Source organism: Lycium ferocissimum, chromosome 9 (assembly GCF_029784015.1).
Source record: "Lycium ferocissimum isolate CSIRO_LF1 chromosome 9, AGI_CSIRO_Lferr_CH_V1, whole genome shotgun sequence".
NCBI classification, from domain to species: domain Eukaryota; kingdom Viridiplantae; phylum Streptophyta; class Magnoliopsida; order Solanales; family Solanaceae; genus Lycium; species Lycium ferocissimum.
This window is the reverse complement of record NC_081350.1, coordinates 50,884,153-50,899,266: the sequence shown is the minus strand read 5'-3', so window position 1 is coordinate 50,899,266 and position 15,114 is coordinate 50,884,153. Positions and strand designations below refer to the sequence as shown.

The following is a 15,114-nucleotide window of genomic DNA, read 5'->3' as shown; positions in this document are numbered from 1 at the left end:
TATAAGTAAATCATAAAAAAAGATAAAAAGTAATGAGAAAAAAAGAATGTACTTGCTACTAAGTAGTAATTAGCGGAGTAATACTTTTAGTCTTAAAATTTATATTACGTTTAATTTCTTTTGAACGTGATATGAGTTAGTGATTAAAAATAATAATCTATATTTATTCTCTTGATATGGTTGTGCAAGAATGAGTTGTAGAAGATCTATTTCATATTGCAAAAGTTTCGTATTGAATTATCTAAATAATCGCTTAGAAAATGTTATTTCGGAAGACGAAAAAGCTTAAAAGAAAGTGTCACAACCCATGCTTGACACTGGGGGCTGGATTGAGGCTAATTTCTGTTTCACAGGCGTGATTAAAAGTGGTAAAATCTGGCCATTTAATTCTTTGGCCGCTGGGGGCAGGTTGGGACAGTGGTAATGACCGTTTATTACTCTAGTTCCTTTCATAGACCATATGTACCTGATGACAAATAGAAATGTGATCAAGAATCTGAGTTCTCTCAACCTTTTTTCTCATCTCCTATCTGTTGTTTTTCCTTTTCTACCCTCAAATTCTCTCTCCAACATAAGCAAAGCACAAGCTAAATCAGTATTAGATATATTATCATGTTGTTGATCTTGCATATTAAAGTTAAATTTAGGGTTAGTTGGACGAATTTGGAGCCAAAACTACCTTTTGATAACCCTGAAATGAGGGACTTCTTTTTGTGGTTAATGAAGATTGCAATCACATTTGATGGCACAAGTGCACCAGGAGCAAACTTACACACACCCGTTGTTTACATCAAAACAATGTAACACATGACAAGCGTCTAAACAATGTAACACATGACAAGCGTCTTCTAGGTGCGCTTGCATCACTTGACCTCACATCTATTTATATTCAACCATGGTTAAGTTCTTACAGTTTGGTGTAAACATTGGGCGTGAGAAAGTTTTCCCAATGCACAGTGAACAATAGGAAACGTTCAACACTTCATCCAGCGGCAAAAGATCAAATTGTGAACCGGCACTCAAACCAGCAAAAGATTCATAAAGGAATGACTGAACAAGCTTAAAGTACTAAAGGTACGGATATTCCAATTAAAAGTTTGTTACGCGGAGGTTATGTCAAGCTCAGTACCAATAAAGTTACTGTAAGGCAGTCAAAAAGGAAAATAAAAAGAAAAGATGATTGAAATTACTGAAACAGATTTTTGTCTCACTTTCCTGCACCTCCAAGTCTTCCGAGAGGGCTTGCCTGAACTCTTTTTCCAGGTCATGAGCACACGCATCGGCTACTGCATCATGGCACGGGGAAGCCGTGGCCTCACTGGTGTTTTTGAAGGACTCACCCTACAACATTAACGAAGTCACAAAGTTAGAAAAAGACTTAACTGGATAGAATAGACTACTTATCGTACTAGATAAGAAGGGGACAAAGAAGAGAGCCAAGAGGAAGTTCTTTGAAGAACCAAGGCCCTGTAATTCTCAAACCGTCATAACTGAATAAGGCTCAAGGTATTGAGGTGGGGGTAAATGCTCTTGAACACAAACTCAAGTCTCTTTTGAGAAACGAAAATGAGATCGAGTTTTCAAGGCCAAAGATTTCAGCCCTCTCTCAAAATAGTATATGATTACCGCACTTCCGTTCTCTCATTTCAATTTTCAAGTCTGTTTGACACTAAAAAAAGCATGCTTGACACTTAAATCATTAATAGAATTTTACAAGTTAATGATCTTCCATAACCGTAAAAATATAACGCCTGCAAAAAAAAAAAATTCAAATACCTAACATGTAGTGTCTTTTGGACGAGACACCTTCATATTTGTCATGATCAGAGGAAAGTTTTTAATATGATAATTTCATTAAATTTAGTACAAAGAATGTACTGTAGATGATCAGAAAGGAAATTAGGATCTAATTCATAGTCTAGTCATACCTACAAGTTAAACATAAGTTATATGCATGTATTTCAATGATAACTTAGGTTGATGTCCATTAGCAATTTCTTTTTTGTCTGGATAAGTAACAGAAACAACTAAGAGATTTAATAATTATTAAGAGACATCCTCTAAACTATTACTTTGAACCGGACTTGGCACAAACATGGTTCTCTCATTCTCCCAAAACTGGAAAATTTTCAGATTATCCTTTACTATCAAGCATGCACAACTCTGATCATTAAGTCATAATATTTTTTTCTCAATTCGACTTTCAGATATCAGAAAGGTAGAAAGCATGGAAAGGTGCAATTATAATTTGGACAGAGAAAAAGGAAAAAAAGTTTTGGCAGTAGGGGGAGGAATTAAAGTGCATGATGTGGTGCCCTCCTAGAAAACAACTATGAGAATATACTAATCTCAGAAAGATGCAATACAACAAGAAAAATAAAATACACTTTTGTAGAAAAAATCTAGTGTGGACCAGCTGGGGCCATAGCCACTTGTAAATAAGCTTACCTGATGCGTTGGGATCCCAATACCTCACCGCAACAGTCTAACGCCAAAATTGCACTCTCAGCCTGCGCAGTTTGCAAGCATAAGATTTTTGTACAAAAATGTCATTCCATATTAAGACATTATTCTAAAAAGCCAATAAGCAGTCAAAATTCCTCTTTCTTTATCTCTCCCTTTATTACCCTCAAAATACTGTTACCTATTTTAGCTTCAAAGGCAAAGATTTAATATCTTGCTGCACATTTTTGCAGACTAACGGCCTTAGAGACCCTAGTAAATTTATTAAACTTTCCTTTCTTCGATATCACTGACATGGGCAAAAGGGCAGCCAAAGAATAACGTGTGCAAGAAGAGAGCTAGAGAGATACATTCAGCGGCAACTATACGGAAGTTGTGTATACAGCATTTAATAATCCCTTGAGACAAGTAACCAGCAAAAAAAGGAAAAAAGAGAGAGTTGTTGTCTCATGACATTAGAATCCTAAGTACATGCAAAATACCTAATCCTCTGATGCAGGTACAAAATGGATACAAACACAAAATGCAAGTGTGCAGGCGTAAAAGGGTAATTGATGCAAAAAGCTAACACGTACATCCCCACCAAAAATAAGAAAACATACCATTACAAACTCAACAAAAGCAATGCGGGTTGAGTGCACGTGATCCCCCAAAAGCCTCAGACGAGAAACCTGCAAAAGTAAGAGTGTTCTTCAATATAACTTCTTAAGCCAACATTCCAAACATAATGCAAACTTTTAAACGTCATACTGACCTCACCACATCTTGTTTCAAAAAAAGTCTTAACGTCAACCTGAGTAACCTGTTCAGAATAGAGTAATTGGTTTTAAATATTTATAAAATAAATGGATACTACAACAGAAAAGAAATATTTAACCAACAACTGATTATGAGGCAAAGCATAATAACTACTAAAATGTGCAGGCATCCGACAGAAAGATGCAAACAAGGAAAGCATGAGAAAACTTTACTAGATCTCAAAGATGAAAATGTTTACCTTCTTATCAATATTTGTACAATAGACTGTCCTGGCGCACATCTCACGCTCATCCTCTGACTGCACAAAACATCAACATCAAATTGAGAACTATTTTTCAACATCATCCACATACTAGCACAAGAAAATGTCTTAAGTTCTTTTTTTAAGATAAATAATATAGTGCATAAATATTTATCGTACCCTTGGAAGGAATGTAGGATTCACGGGTAGAATAGCAGTTTTTGAAGGTAGGACCTTCAGCGGAGAGAAACCTAATATTGTCCCACAAAGGCTAAGTGCTGCTCTCGCAGAGTCTGCTAGGATCGAGTCCATATTAGCTTTTAAATATTCAGCTGACTTAAGAACATTTCAAGCCAGAACATCCAACTTACATTCGTCAGAGAACTCCACGAAAGCAAAGCGAAGACGGGAATGAGGATCACCGCAAATTCGGCAGTCAACAACCTGGAAAGGAAGCAGCAAAAATGAGAACAACCATCATTATTTTTTCTCAGAGCACAGGGAACATGATGGCACTCCACCTTGAGGAAGAAGGGAGGAAAGATTCACATTGGGCATAACAGGTGAACAAATAACTAAGCGAATATGCTGGCGGCAATTGAGGTGTAGTTGGTTGATCACTTGATTGACTGATTAGATAAACAAATCTGGTGTAGATTATGAGGTAAAATTTATAATTTTGAGAGTATATCAATTATGACATCACACATGACATAAAATGTAAACATTAAGCTAACAAAAATAAACATAAACATCATGAACTTTCAAGACAAGCAGCTCGAACTATGCCCTCCCACACATTTAGAACTTCATAGCAGATTTTTGGTCCCTCAATGAATAGTTAAAAACAGGTATGAAAATATATTTTCTCACAAGAAGCGCCTTAGGAAAGACAAACAATGAAGCCCAGTTTAAATGCATATCTCTAGGGCAAAATTACTAAGCGCATAATAAAACATTATATTGGCACCTAACCATAGACTAAACTGTACACTAGCTATTGAGTCTGTTGACATAAGTTCGGATATCAGAGGAACCAATGACGTATATTTTCTTGATCGGAAGCTATTGGGGATATTTTTGAGATCAAATATTACAGGTCTGTGTTAAATATTAATTTAAGCCTTACGTACTTAACCATGAGGGAAAGACTTATCCTTTAGCAAAGGCGTCAAAGCTTCCTATTTGGCAAAAGAGTTTACGCCCAATGATATTCAGGAATTAACGAACTTTAGTTGTTACTAATATTGCTGGCTACAGAAAGCCATGTAAAAACTATAGCCCATGTGCTAATTCACCAGAAAGCATGGTCATGCAATAAACCACAACAAAACCCAGCCCCCTCCTTAATTTGGTCATCAGCAACATTCACTGAGAGACGAGAACAACATTCACTGGTAGGTGTTGTCATGCTGATGTGTACACTGGATACGGTGAGGAAAATGAGAACTTCAGCACCATTATAATGGTTTGCAAATGTCATGTTCTTACTAGATCACTCTTATTAGGTAAAATATTACAAATGTCATATTCTTATTGTCACATTGTTATTATGAATGTCATAAGCTTATTGGTTCACATTTAAAGTGTTTTTCAATCAGTAAACTGCTACTCAGGTTTAGGTTATCTAATGTACTTCTAGGTCAAGGATACAATGGGAGTCGGCTCTTTTTTTTTTTTTTTTTTTGTGAAATGGAATGAGAGCTACAAAAGGGTAAGCATGGGGAGTCTGTTGATAGGTCACAATCACATCATGTTTATTCTTTAAAAAAAAAAAAATTAATAAAAATATTCCAAGTCCGACATATCCTGGAACTCAAGCTAAAGAAGTTTACTTATTACGTTTTATTTTTTCAGTTTAATAGTGACATTTATGATATTGTGTTCAATGTGTTTCTCTTGAAGCTTTTGTTGTGTCATTTATGCTCTAAGCACTTTAATACTTTAGAGTCTTTGTTTTCATTGTTTTAATCATCTGTCTCTCTTTAGCAAATTCTAGGCAGGATTCTAGAGCCTGTTATCTTTTTACTCTTCCTGCTGCTTCTTTCCCATGCTTGTCCTAGGTAGACCACAGGCGATATTAGCCAAACTACTCCAAGCTCCAGGTATCAACTAACTCCAGCAAGCTAATGAAGAATTTAAGAAGTATGAAGCTACCTTATCTGTCTTTCACTGGGTAACAAGGGGAAAAAAAAAAAAAAAGAGAAAGAAAAATGAATACCTTGGGCTAATGAGCTTTCCAACACGTTTTACATGTTTTTTCCTCCTAATTGTTCTGACAAACCAAACGCAAATCTTCTTTTGCCAAATATATTTTACAGATATTTGTCACATACCAGCATCAATATGTTATTTATCTAACTTATGAATGACATAATATTTCAACAATGATATTATTTTGAAAGACCAGATAACTAACGCATATACGATATGATAAATTATGTTAGCTGGTTATTAATTATCTGATAATCTAGTATGATGAGACTCTATAATGCATGATTAAGATAACAATTTCAAATCAAGGCCGAAAAATGGAGTAAAAACACATGGTATCAGATTCCCCAGCTAAGGGTTTTTCTGCTAAAGGATGATAGTACGTAGCACACAAATGCATACGTATGTATCACGTTGCCACTCCACAAACAGAACAGAAAAGGAATTCGTTAATTCTAGTTAATTGTGTCAAAGTACTAAATATGCACTTAAGAGCACTTAGATATCTTATATAATGAATTACATCAATGATCAGAAGAAGAAACTGACTTACTTGTCCATAAGCACTAAACAAAGCAGCAAGCTGCTCTTCGGTAACCTAGATATTGAGAAGGCAAAACCAAAGATACTATATGAGTACTAACAAAACAAAAAAAATATAACCACAACATTAATCAGAATCTATCCTTACGTTGTTATCTATCTCAGAAACATATACTGTTCGCCTGATGCTATCTTCTCTTTGAGCCTTATAAGCTCTATTGTTCATTCTCCTTTTGCCCTGGTTATAGTTGTTGCCTCTCTGTGGAAACACAATAAAGAAAGTTTAGAAGATAGTAAAAGAAAGACAATAAAATAGAGATGGTTGTCCATGATTGAAATATTCTGGTTAGCATATAAAATAAGACCAAATTGATCCAGGCAAAGATGTAACTGAAATGTCAAGTACATCATTGACAAGTTTATCAGGCTAGGAAATCATCTGAATTAATGTTCTCAAGAAAATGTAAGCAACAACTAACTCTAACAAGCATACAGGTAAACATTCCCAATTAGGAAATTACCATTAACCAAAGAGAAGTAAAAGTCAAACAGCAACAATATCGCTGGTTTAACGAGTAACTTCTAGAGATGACGGCTGCTATAACTCAAACAGCAAAAACTGACATTTAAACTGACCAACTAAAACCCGTTAACCCCACAAACATAAATATGTTACTGGATGTGATTGAACGGGATGTGATTGAATGTTACGAGTGCTGAAGTCAAGTTCCGACAGGATGATGTTAGTTTCATTTTCAGTGGGATGAGTGTACTTCTTCAATTCCACTGTTGAGTTCACTGTATACTGCTTTCTGGTAATACTGATCATGACGGTTTGTTCAAACTGATAGAAATTCAAGGTGCCATTAGCTTCTCACAAGTGATCTCTTTACATGACACTGATGCCAATCACAATGCAAAACTTTTTTCCACCAAAATTGGCAGATAACTAGACAAACTTAATGAAAAACCATTTAAATTCTCCATAATTTAAACGAAGAGAAAAGATTCATTACTCTAACATGTGAACATTTCTCCAAACTTGATAACCTCCGTTTTTTATAGGTTATCCCACATTTGAGCATTTTTGCAGAAAAGACATAGTTTACGTCGTATTAGTATTTTCAATGTATTACCACATTTCAACAGTCTAGGAGTGATCAATTCCTCCATTATTATTCCATAAAGCTCAAAATGATAAAATCGTTAAATCACAACAGCACATAAGCATACTGTACAAATTACTGAAAACAGATTCAGTAATTTTAATGTTAGCAAGTGCAGTCAAAGCATATAGAGATGCTTGAATCGACAAGTAAGGAAGGTAGATGCCTTCTAAGCAATCACAATGCAATTTATCATTTACAGATATATTCATTTTTAGACGAACTGATGAAACATATTTCCTTGATAATTGTGAACCCGGTTTCCTAAATTCAGTCCAGTCACCAATAATTATATTCCTTTAAATGATCAATACCTAAACAAACTACTAAAAAGCTCCAAACAATCATTTCTTAGCAAGGAAATGTTAAAGTTTTCCATCCCAAAGGTTGTAATTATTACAGTAATATATATCAGAAATTACAGCAATTCAACCAAAAGAACTAATGCTTAAAATGAACAAAATGCTTAAAAAAGGAAAACTTGCACACTAGAAAACAAAAACACACACAGATTACAACAAAAAATCCAAATTTGGATTTCCATCACAATCACTTCCGAGTATATCAAAACTTCAAATTTGCCACGTGGCAATCTTGAACCGACCCACAATACAAAACAGGCAAAAAACATCAATTTTTCAAGGATCATAGAAATTAACGAAGAATTTAATGAAAATTACGCAATGAAACCTATACCCTTCGGTTATTCTGGAACCCATCAGTCTTATTATAGCTGGCACAAAGTTACTTTAAATGAGTAATACCTAAACAAATTACTGAAAAGCTCCAAAAGATCATTTCTTAACAAGGAAAAATGCCAAAAGTTGTCCAAACTAAAGGTTGGAATTACAGTAATCCAACCAAATGACCTAATGCTTAAACAGGAAAACTTGCACACTAGAAAACAAACAAGCATGCAAGAGATTCCATCACAATTACTTCGAGTATGTCAATCAAATTTGCCACGTGGCAATCTTGAACCGACCCACAATACAAAACCAGGCAAAAAAAAAACATCAAATTTTCAACAATCATAGAAATTAACGAAGAATTTAATGAAAATTAAGCAATGAATCACCTGTTAGGTGATACAAAGTTACTGAGAATCACCTGATTATATTCAGCAATAATTATAACCGTTTAAATGATTAATACTTAAACAAATTACTGAAAAAGCTACAAAGATCATTTCTTAACAAGGAAATGTTAAAGTTTTTACCAAACCAAAGGTTGGAATTACAGCAAAATGTCATAAATTACAACAATTCAACCAAAAGACCTAATGCTTAAAAATGAAAGCTTGCACCCAAGAAAACAAACACACAGAGATTACAACAAAAAAAAAAATCAATATACACTACATCACAATCACTTCAAATTTGCCACGTGGCAATCTTGAACCGACCCACAATACAAAACAGGCAAAAAAAAAAAACAATTTTTTCAAGGAATTACAGTAGCATTTCACAAAATTACAGAATTTCAACCAAAAGACCTAATGCTTTAAAAATGAAAACTTGCACACAAGAAAACTTCAAATTGGCCACGTGGCAATCTTGAACTGACCCACAATACAAAACAAGCAAAATCATCAATTTTTTCAACTGATCATAAATATTAACAAAGAATTATAATCAACAATTAAGAAAAAGAAAATAAAAATGAAATCTTTACCCTTCTGTTAAAACCATCAGTCTTGTTAGCTGGTACAAAGTTACTGAGAAGCATCTGATCAACCCCACGATTATTATTATTATTATAAGAAGAAGGAAAAAATTCCTTAGCTGATGGATTCAACTTCAGTTTCTTCAACATATCAACAAATTCTTGCATTTGATAATTATTATTATTATTATCTGATGATTTTTCACTAGAGATCAAATCAGATTCTTCATTAACAACACCATTATTATTATTATTATTATTATTATTATCAGTGTTTGGTGAAAGAGATTGAACATCAGGTGTTTCAACCACTGTTGTTTCACCACACACAGCCATTGAAAATTAAAAACCTTAAAACCCACAAAAAAAAAAAAAACCTTAAATTTCAAGAAAATACTAGAATTGTGCAATTCAGATAAATTTAAGCAACCCCTTTTGTGCAAAAATGGAATTTTTTGATCTTTTGTAAATTAATCTTAGTGATAAAGACCCATTTGGGGAAAATTAAATGGAAAAAATGAAAGTGTTGAGAGAGACAAAGGAAGAGGTAGAGTAGAGAAAAAGATAGTAGTAGAAAAAAGCTAATAGGGTTTTTATTTATAGGAAGGAAAACAAAATTTCAGTAACAGAAAGGTCAGTGGATTTTGGTGGTATTCTTGTTTTTTGGTTGAGGTTTTGTAGAGAGAAAAGTGAAGTTTATTTGTGTTGTGTTTATTCTGTGTAATGTAATGTAAATGTAGGTATAGAGAGGGAGAAAGAAGGAAATGCAGTATGGAGAGGGAAAAAAGGATTTCACATGGCTGATTTTTTCGGGAACCGATTTTTCATGTTAGTATATTTTACGTATCTATAACGGCAATGTACTTATAACAGCAGGGGTATTTATTATAGCGATACATTTTTTATAAAATTATAATTGTAATTTCGGTAGAAAAGCGAACGACGGATAGTTTGGGGGTGAAACTAGCGAAAAAGTGATAATACATACTATACCATTTATATATTAAAACACGTATCGAATGATTTATGGCCATTATTGGTTGTTTTTCTTTTTCTAACTACTCTCTCGGGTTAAAAAGAGTGTCCATAACTTTTATTTTTATTTTTGTTTGAAAAGAAAGGCGTTACATTTACCAAAATTAAGAAAGAATTAACTTTACTTTGATCAGATTGCTTCTAAAGTGTTAAGTGATCAAATCTCAATACCTATTTAATTAGGGATAAGTTAGTCAAATTACTATTTTTTACCTAGGAGTTAATATTTTCTTAAAAAGGATGTAAATGGCTAAGTGGACACTCTTTTTGAATCAGAGAAAATAACATCTACTCAACTAGGTATGTGTTAATATACAAATGAGCTGATAGTGAAAGCGTGAAACTCGCGGGAAAAAGTGATAGTTAGGCGTGTTTTTGAAATCAACCCTTTATATACCGTGTATGCATTAAATTGTTTACTATTTTATAAGCTGAGGCAAAGATATATACATTACGTAATACTCCGTATTATTTGATTATTTTCAATAGATATTGTCATATTGAGTAACTGATTACAAAGAAAAATATTTTAAAATCCGAACCATAGGATATAAGAGATAACAGTAGCTCAAATTGATAGAACAAATAAATGTAGCAGATAAATGAGATTTGATGTTGTGGAATTTTATATATGGAATAGATAAGCTGATTTTGTAAAACCATCTATAATTTCGTATCAAACATGGCTTATATCTTTATTATTTAGATAACTTTGTAATTATAGTAAAACCAACAAATATAATGGCAGAGAGAAAATCTCGTTTATTTTTTTCTATCATATTATTTATATATTAGACTACTTAATTGATAGATATACCTGTCATGCATCTAAGACATATTTTCTATCGGACGTCTTCAAATAAACTATTATTTTGACGCATATATTGAGTGTAAATAAGTGGTTTTTGTATTAAAGTAAGAAATTATTGAGGTTCGTTTTTATGGTCTATAACGATTATTATTTATAAATTTTTCCATAAAATAATTCAAATAATTATTAAATAAATAAAAAAATTATAGAAATTATATTTTCATTTAATTGGTAAGCAGGCTAGGTGTGAGCAGCTAACGTAAGATTCTATATATTTTTATTTTTCTACTATTCCTTGCACCCTACCTTCTTTTTTTTTTTTTTTTTTTAAGTACTATCATATTATACGACAAGTTGTTTGTCTTTTCTCTCTGCTATTTCAGTTTACTGGTGGCCTCATGCGTACAATGGAGTGCGTGATGATTGGTATATATTGATTATTTTATACATTGGAAAAAAGAAAAAGGTACAAGAATTTCTATTACTTAGAATACTTGAAAGAAGAAAATAATAGAAAAAATATGAATGTATAATCGAGGTTAAAAACATAAGATTATTATAACTCCATTTTTTTTAATTAAGAGTAGTTATGGTTTCATCAAAATGCTACATTACAGGTTTGAAAATTTCATACTAGTTATTACGCCGCTAAATCAAATGTTTTTCCTTTTACTGAAAAATTTGGACCTGGAGGAAGTAGAGAGGAAATAAAAAATCATTCACACTCAATATTTATATTAATTTATTAGTCAACTGATAAATTAACGTAGGAATGTATATTTATAAATCACATTTAAATGATATATATATAACAAATAAAATATATTCAAACGTTTGACTTAGACATTTTAAGCTATCAAAAAATATGGACCATGGGAGGGAGGTGCTATATTTTAGGGGAATTGTTGGGAATGAAAGTGACTCTACATATTGTCATGGTTCTTGTTGTGACAGCAATGGTAAATTGAGTATTCATTCCCTAGATTTTTTTAAGAAAAATTAGAAGATATTCTATTTGAAAATCGCTTTCAATATGTATTTATTTTTCCAAAGTTTTTGCGCGTCTATCTATTTGGAATAAGTTCAGACATGTAGTATTTGAAGTTACGTACATATGGATGAAGTTCATGCATTTTTTGTATGATCATATGTGCATGAACTTCAGGCGAAAATGATTGAAGTTCAGACAAGAATAACTGAATTTAATCACATATAGTTAAATTCATACAAAAATGGTTGAACTTTAGTCATATGTGTCTGAAGTTCAGAAAGAACTACTGTAATTATATTTCAGCTGCAAAACTTCATGTATAAATGATTGATTGTTGTTTTCCATTTTGCTCAAAAGTCTCCATCAATTACATGTATAATAGTTCTTTTTCTTCTTTGCCATAAAAATCTTGTACTTTTTTTATTTTAAAGTATTCAATATTTTTAGAAAGAAAAATTAACCCCTAAAACTTACTATTAAACAATTTTGAGGGTCTAAAACCATTATTTTGTTGGCTTGCCGCTTGTCCATTATGATCTCTTTAACTATTTGACTGGCCAAAAAAAATATTGGACCGAACCAAAACGTATAAATTCCCAATTCTTAAATGTTTTGAGTTTCATATTTGATTAGTCTCACTTAAATATTGTTTTTAATTATTTTCAGCTAAGACATCTAGTCTGACATGAGATCAAATAAATATATTAAAATAATTCAGAATATTCCCATCAGAATTAGAATAAAACGTTGGTCATAATTGACAGTCACATTGGTTGTTGGAGTATCTCTATATGATAGTCAGTAAGTCACAAATTAGAGTTAAATCATAATATTGCAAGTTTGAAATTAATCACAAGAGAACACTTTTGACCAATCGAGTAATTTCTATATACGTTACTCCCTCCGTCCAATTTTACTTATCATGTATACTAAAAATAATGTCTACTTTTACTTGTCCATTTTAGAAAATCAAGAGATAATTTATCATTTCATACCTATTTTACTCTTATTATTAATTATTAAGTTGAAAACTTCAAGAAATTATTAATGACTGCATAACCTTTAAACTATTTTGATTGATTTCAATCATTAGGTTAGTTAAAAATAATTAGAGATGATATAGTAAAATTGTCATTCTATTCTTGACTTAAAAATGAAAGGAGGGTTTAAGAAGTTTTTTTTTAGGGTAAAGCTAAACCACTACTTTCACTGTACTTTAATTAAAGTTATGGGATTACATGACTCACATGGTTTTCCTAAATCATCGTTAATTTTTATTTAATAATAATAATATTAATAATTGGCAAGTGTACAAATTTTGAGGAAAAGCAGTCACATTTCTTTCATATCACATCATGGAAAGAGAATTAGCACAAAAATAATGTAAAATCCTCTAATAAGGCCAAAATTTCTAAATTTCATGTCTCCTAAGAGTTTATCCACGTTTTCCGAGTCATAGTTTTTCTAGATCAAAAGAAGGAGAAAGTCAAAATACTTTTAAGAAAATTCAATAAAGCTTTTGCTAATTAGACTACTTTTTTTTTTCTATGCTTATGAAACAAAAATACACTTTTCGTCCCATTTTAATTGTGATATAGTAGCTGTCCTCATGCCCATTAAAAAAAAAACAAAAAAATAAAAAAATAAAGATAGATTGATTGTTTCCTCTTAAATATTGTGCATCTTTTTTTTAATAGTAAGAGTATGATGAAAACAATTACCAAAGTCTTGAATTCCTAAATTATTTTGGAACAAAATTTTGAGCTAAAGTCACTGTTAGGGCGACATATATTTCTTGAGTAATTAGTATATACAAGTATACTCAGATATTTGTATTATATTAATAACTTATCCTTGACAAAATACATTTATTCAACAAGTTATATTTATAATCAGACCAGCCCTCCTTTCTTTTCATTTCATTTTTTTTTTCTTTTGGTTTTCTATCTTGTCTTTTTTATTTTATTTTTTTCTTGGCATTACCAATGGAATGATAAGAAGTACTCTCTCCGTCCTCTTTTATTGTCATGTTTTTTGCACATTCTTTAAGAAAATATTAATAATTTTTTTAAATAGATTACCTTTATTTATTATTTACCTCAATTTATCACTTCTTGCTTTTTCACATTAATCTCTCCTCACATTTGTTAAGTAAGGGTAGAATTTTAAAAAAATGAATTAATTTTCTCTTATTTTTCTAAAAGAACAATTATTTAAAATAAATATTTTACTGATCAAGAATGGAAATCTTGATTTATATCCACTTGCTAAAAGATAAAGAGGAGATGCGCTGTGCTGCTATGCCTTTTTCACCTTTATATTAGCCTCTTTACTCTTTTATTGATTCTCTCAACCAAATTACCCATGTAAAATTAAGAAGCAACTATATGCCTATTTTCAAGTAAATGTTCAGGAGAAAATGCAACAGTAACATATATAGAATTTAAGTTTTAAATATATATTTTTGGTAAGGAGTGTATTTTCTTTTTAATAGAACTAAAGAGGGTCCAACCCGAAGGTTGTGGATTCAAGTCACCAAGGGAGCAAAAGGAGTGAGAAAGGGGTAAGAAAAAGTATTTCTTTTTAGTAGCTTGTCTTAGTGATATTCAGTGGCGAAGATGCTTTTGTGCAGGAATTGACACTCCTTTCTTTGGAAAAATGGTCAGACCCCACATTGTGGGATTTCACTGGATACGTTGTTGGAAAAATGCACTGTGCAGATTTTTTTTTTAATAAGATTTCCTTGGCCTTTTCATGTATTTACTTATTTATATTTTGACTCCCCTTAGTGAAAATGATGGTTATGTCATTGCTGAAAGCTGCGTCAATTTGAATTACTCCGGTTACCCTTTAATGGCCATATGCAGCAATAATCACGTAAATTCGGATTAATCAGGTCAATTAATTTCAACTTGACTAACAAAAAATCTAAAGAAGAAAAAGTTTAATTGAACAAGAGGAATAAAGATGGTATGGAGTCGTTTCTTTAGTGTGGTCCAAAGTAGATGCCTTGTGACACAATAATTGCACATAAATACGAGTTGTACTCTCTATAACGACCATTTCACATGAGTAATGCATTTGACGTTAACTCCTAGTGTATGCATACAAACAAATGTATACTATACTCATCTCTATAACTTCATATTAAATTCTTCATTTATTTATTTTCCCAAATGCACAAAAAGAACAGAGTTAGACTCCGAACCGCAAAATATAGAAATAA

The 15,114-nt window shown here is 31.9% G+C and overlaps 1 protein-coding gene across 2 annotated transcripts; it reads right to left on the bottom strand.

Annotated features, from left to right (window-relative positions):
- Positions 1–1,068: 1,068 nt before the first annotated feature.
- LOC132031216 (polyadenylate-binding protein-interacting protein 8-like) lies at positions 1,069–9,733 on the bottom strand. 2 transcript variants are annotated; one of them, XM_059421096.1, is made up of 10 exons: positions 9,061–9,733; positions 6,369–6,479; positions 6,231–6,275; positions 3,835–3,907; positions 3,644–3,759; positions 3,461–3,520; positions 3,218–3,265; positions 3,066–3,134; positions 2,449–2,510; positions 1,069–1,341 (listed from the first exon to the last, which is right to left on the bottom strand). In XM_059421096.1, the coding sequence occupies exons 1-10, from the start codon at positions 9,385–9,387 to the stop codon at positions 1,284–1,286; spliced, it is 969 nt and encodes a 322-aa protein (XP_059277079.1). In that variant the 5' UTR covers positions 9,388–9,733; the 3' UTR covers positions 1,069–1,283. The 2 variants fall into 2 exon arrangements, with proteins under 2 accessions (XP_059277079.1, XP_059277080.1); XM_059421097.1 differs by having other exon boundaries at positions 3,644–3,756; positions 9,061–9,729.
- Between the last annotated feature and the right edge of the window lie 5,381 nt (positions 9,734–15,114).

Excerpts from the sequence above, each read along its gene's own strand:
- LOC132031216 (XM_059421096.1), bottom strand. The coding sequence starts at position 9,387 with ATGGCTGTGTGTGGTGAAACAACAGTGGTTGAAACACCTGATGTTCAA. Across the intron at positions 6,480-9,060 it reads CTGATGGTTTTAACAGAAGG|AGAGGCAACAACTATAACCA; the intron begins GTAAAGATTTCA and ends GTGTTTCCACAG. Across the intron at positions 3,266-3,460 it reads GTACAAATATTGATAAGAAG|GTTACTCAGGTTGACGTTAA; the intron begins GTAAACATTTTC and ends TATTCTGAACAG.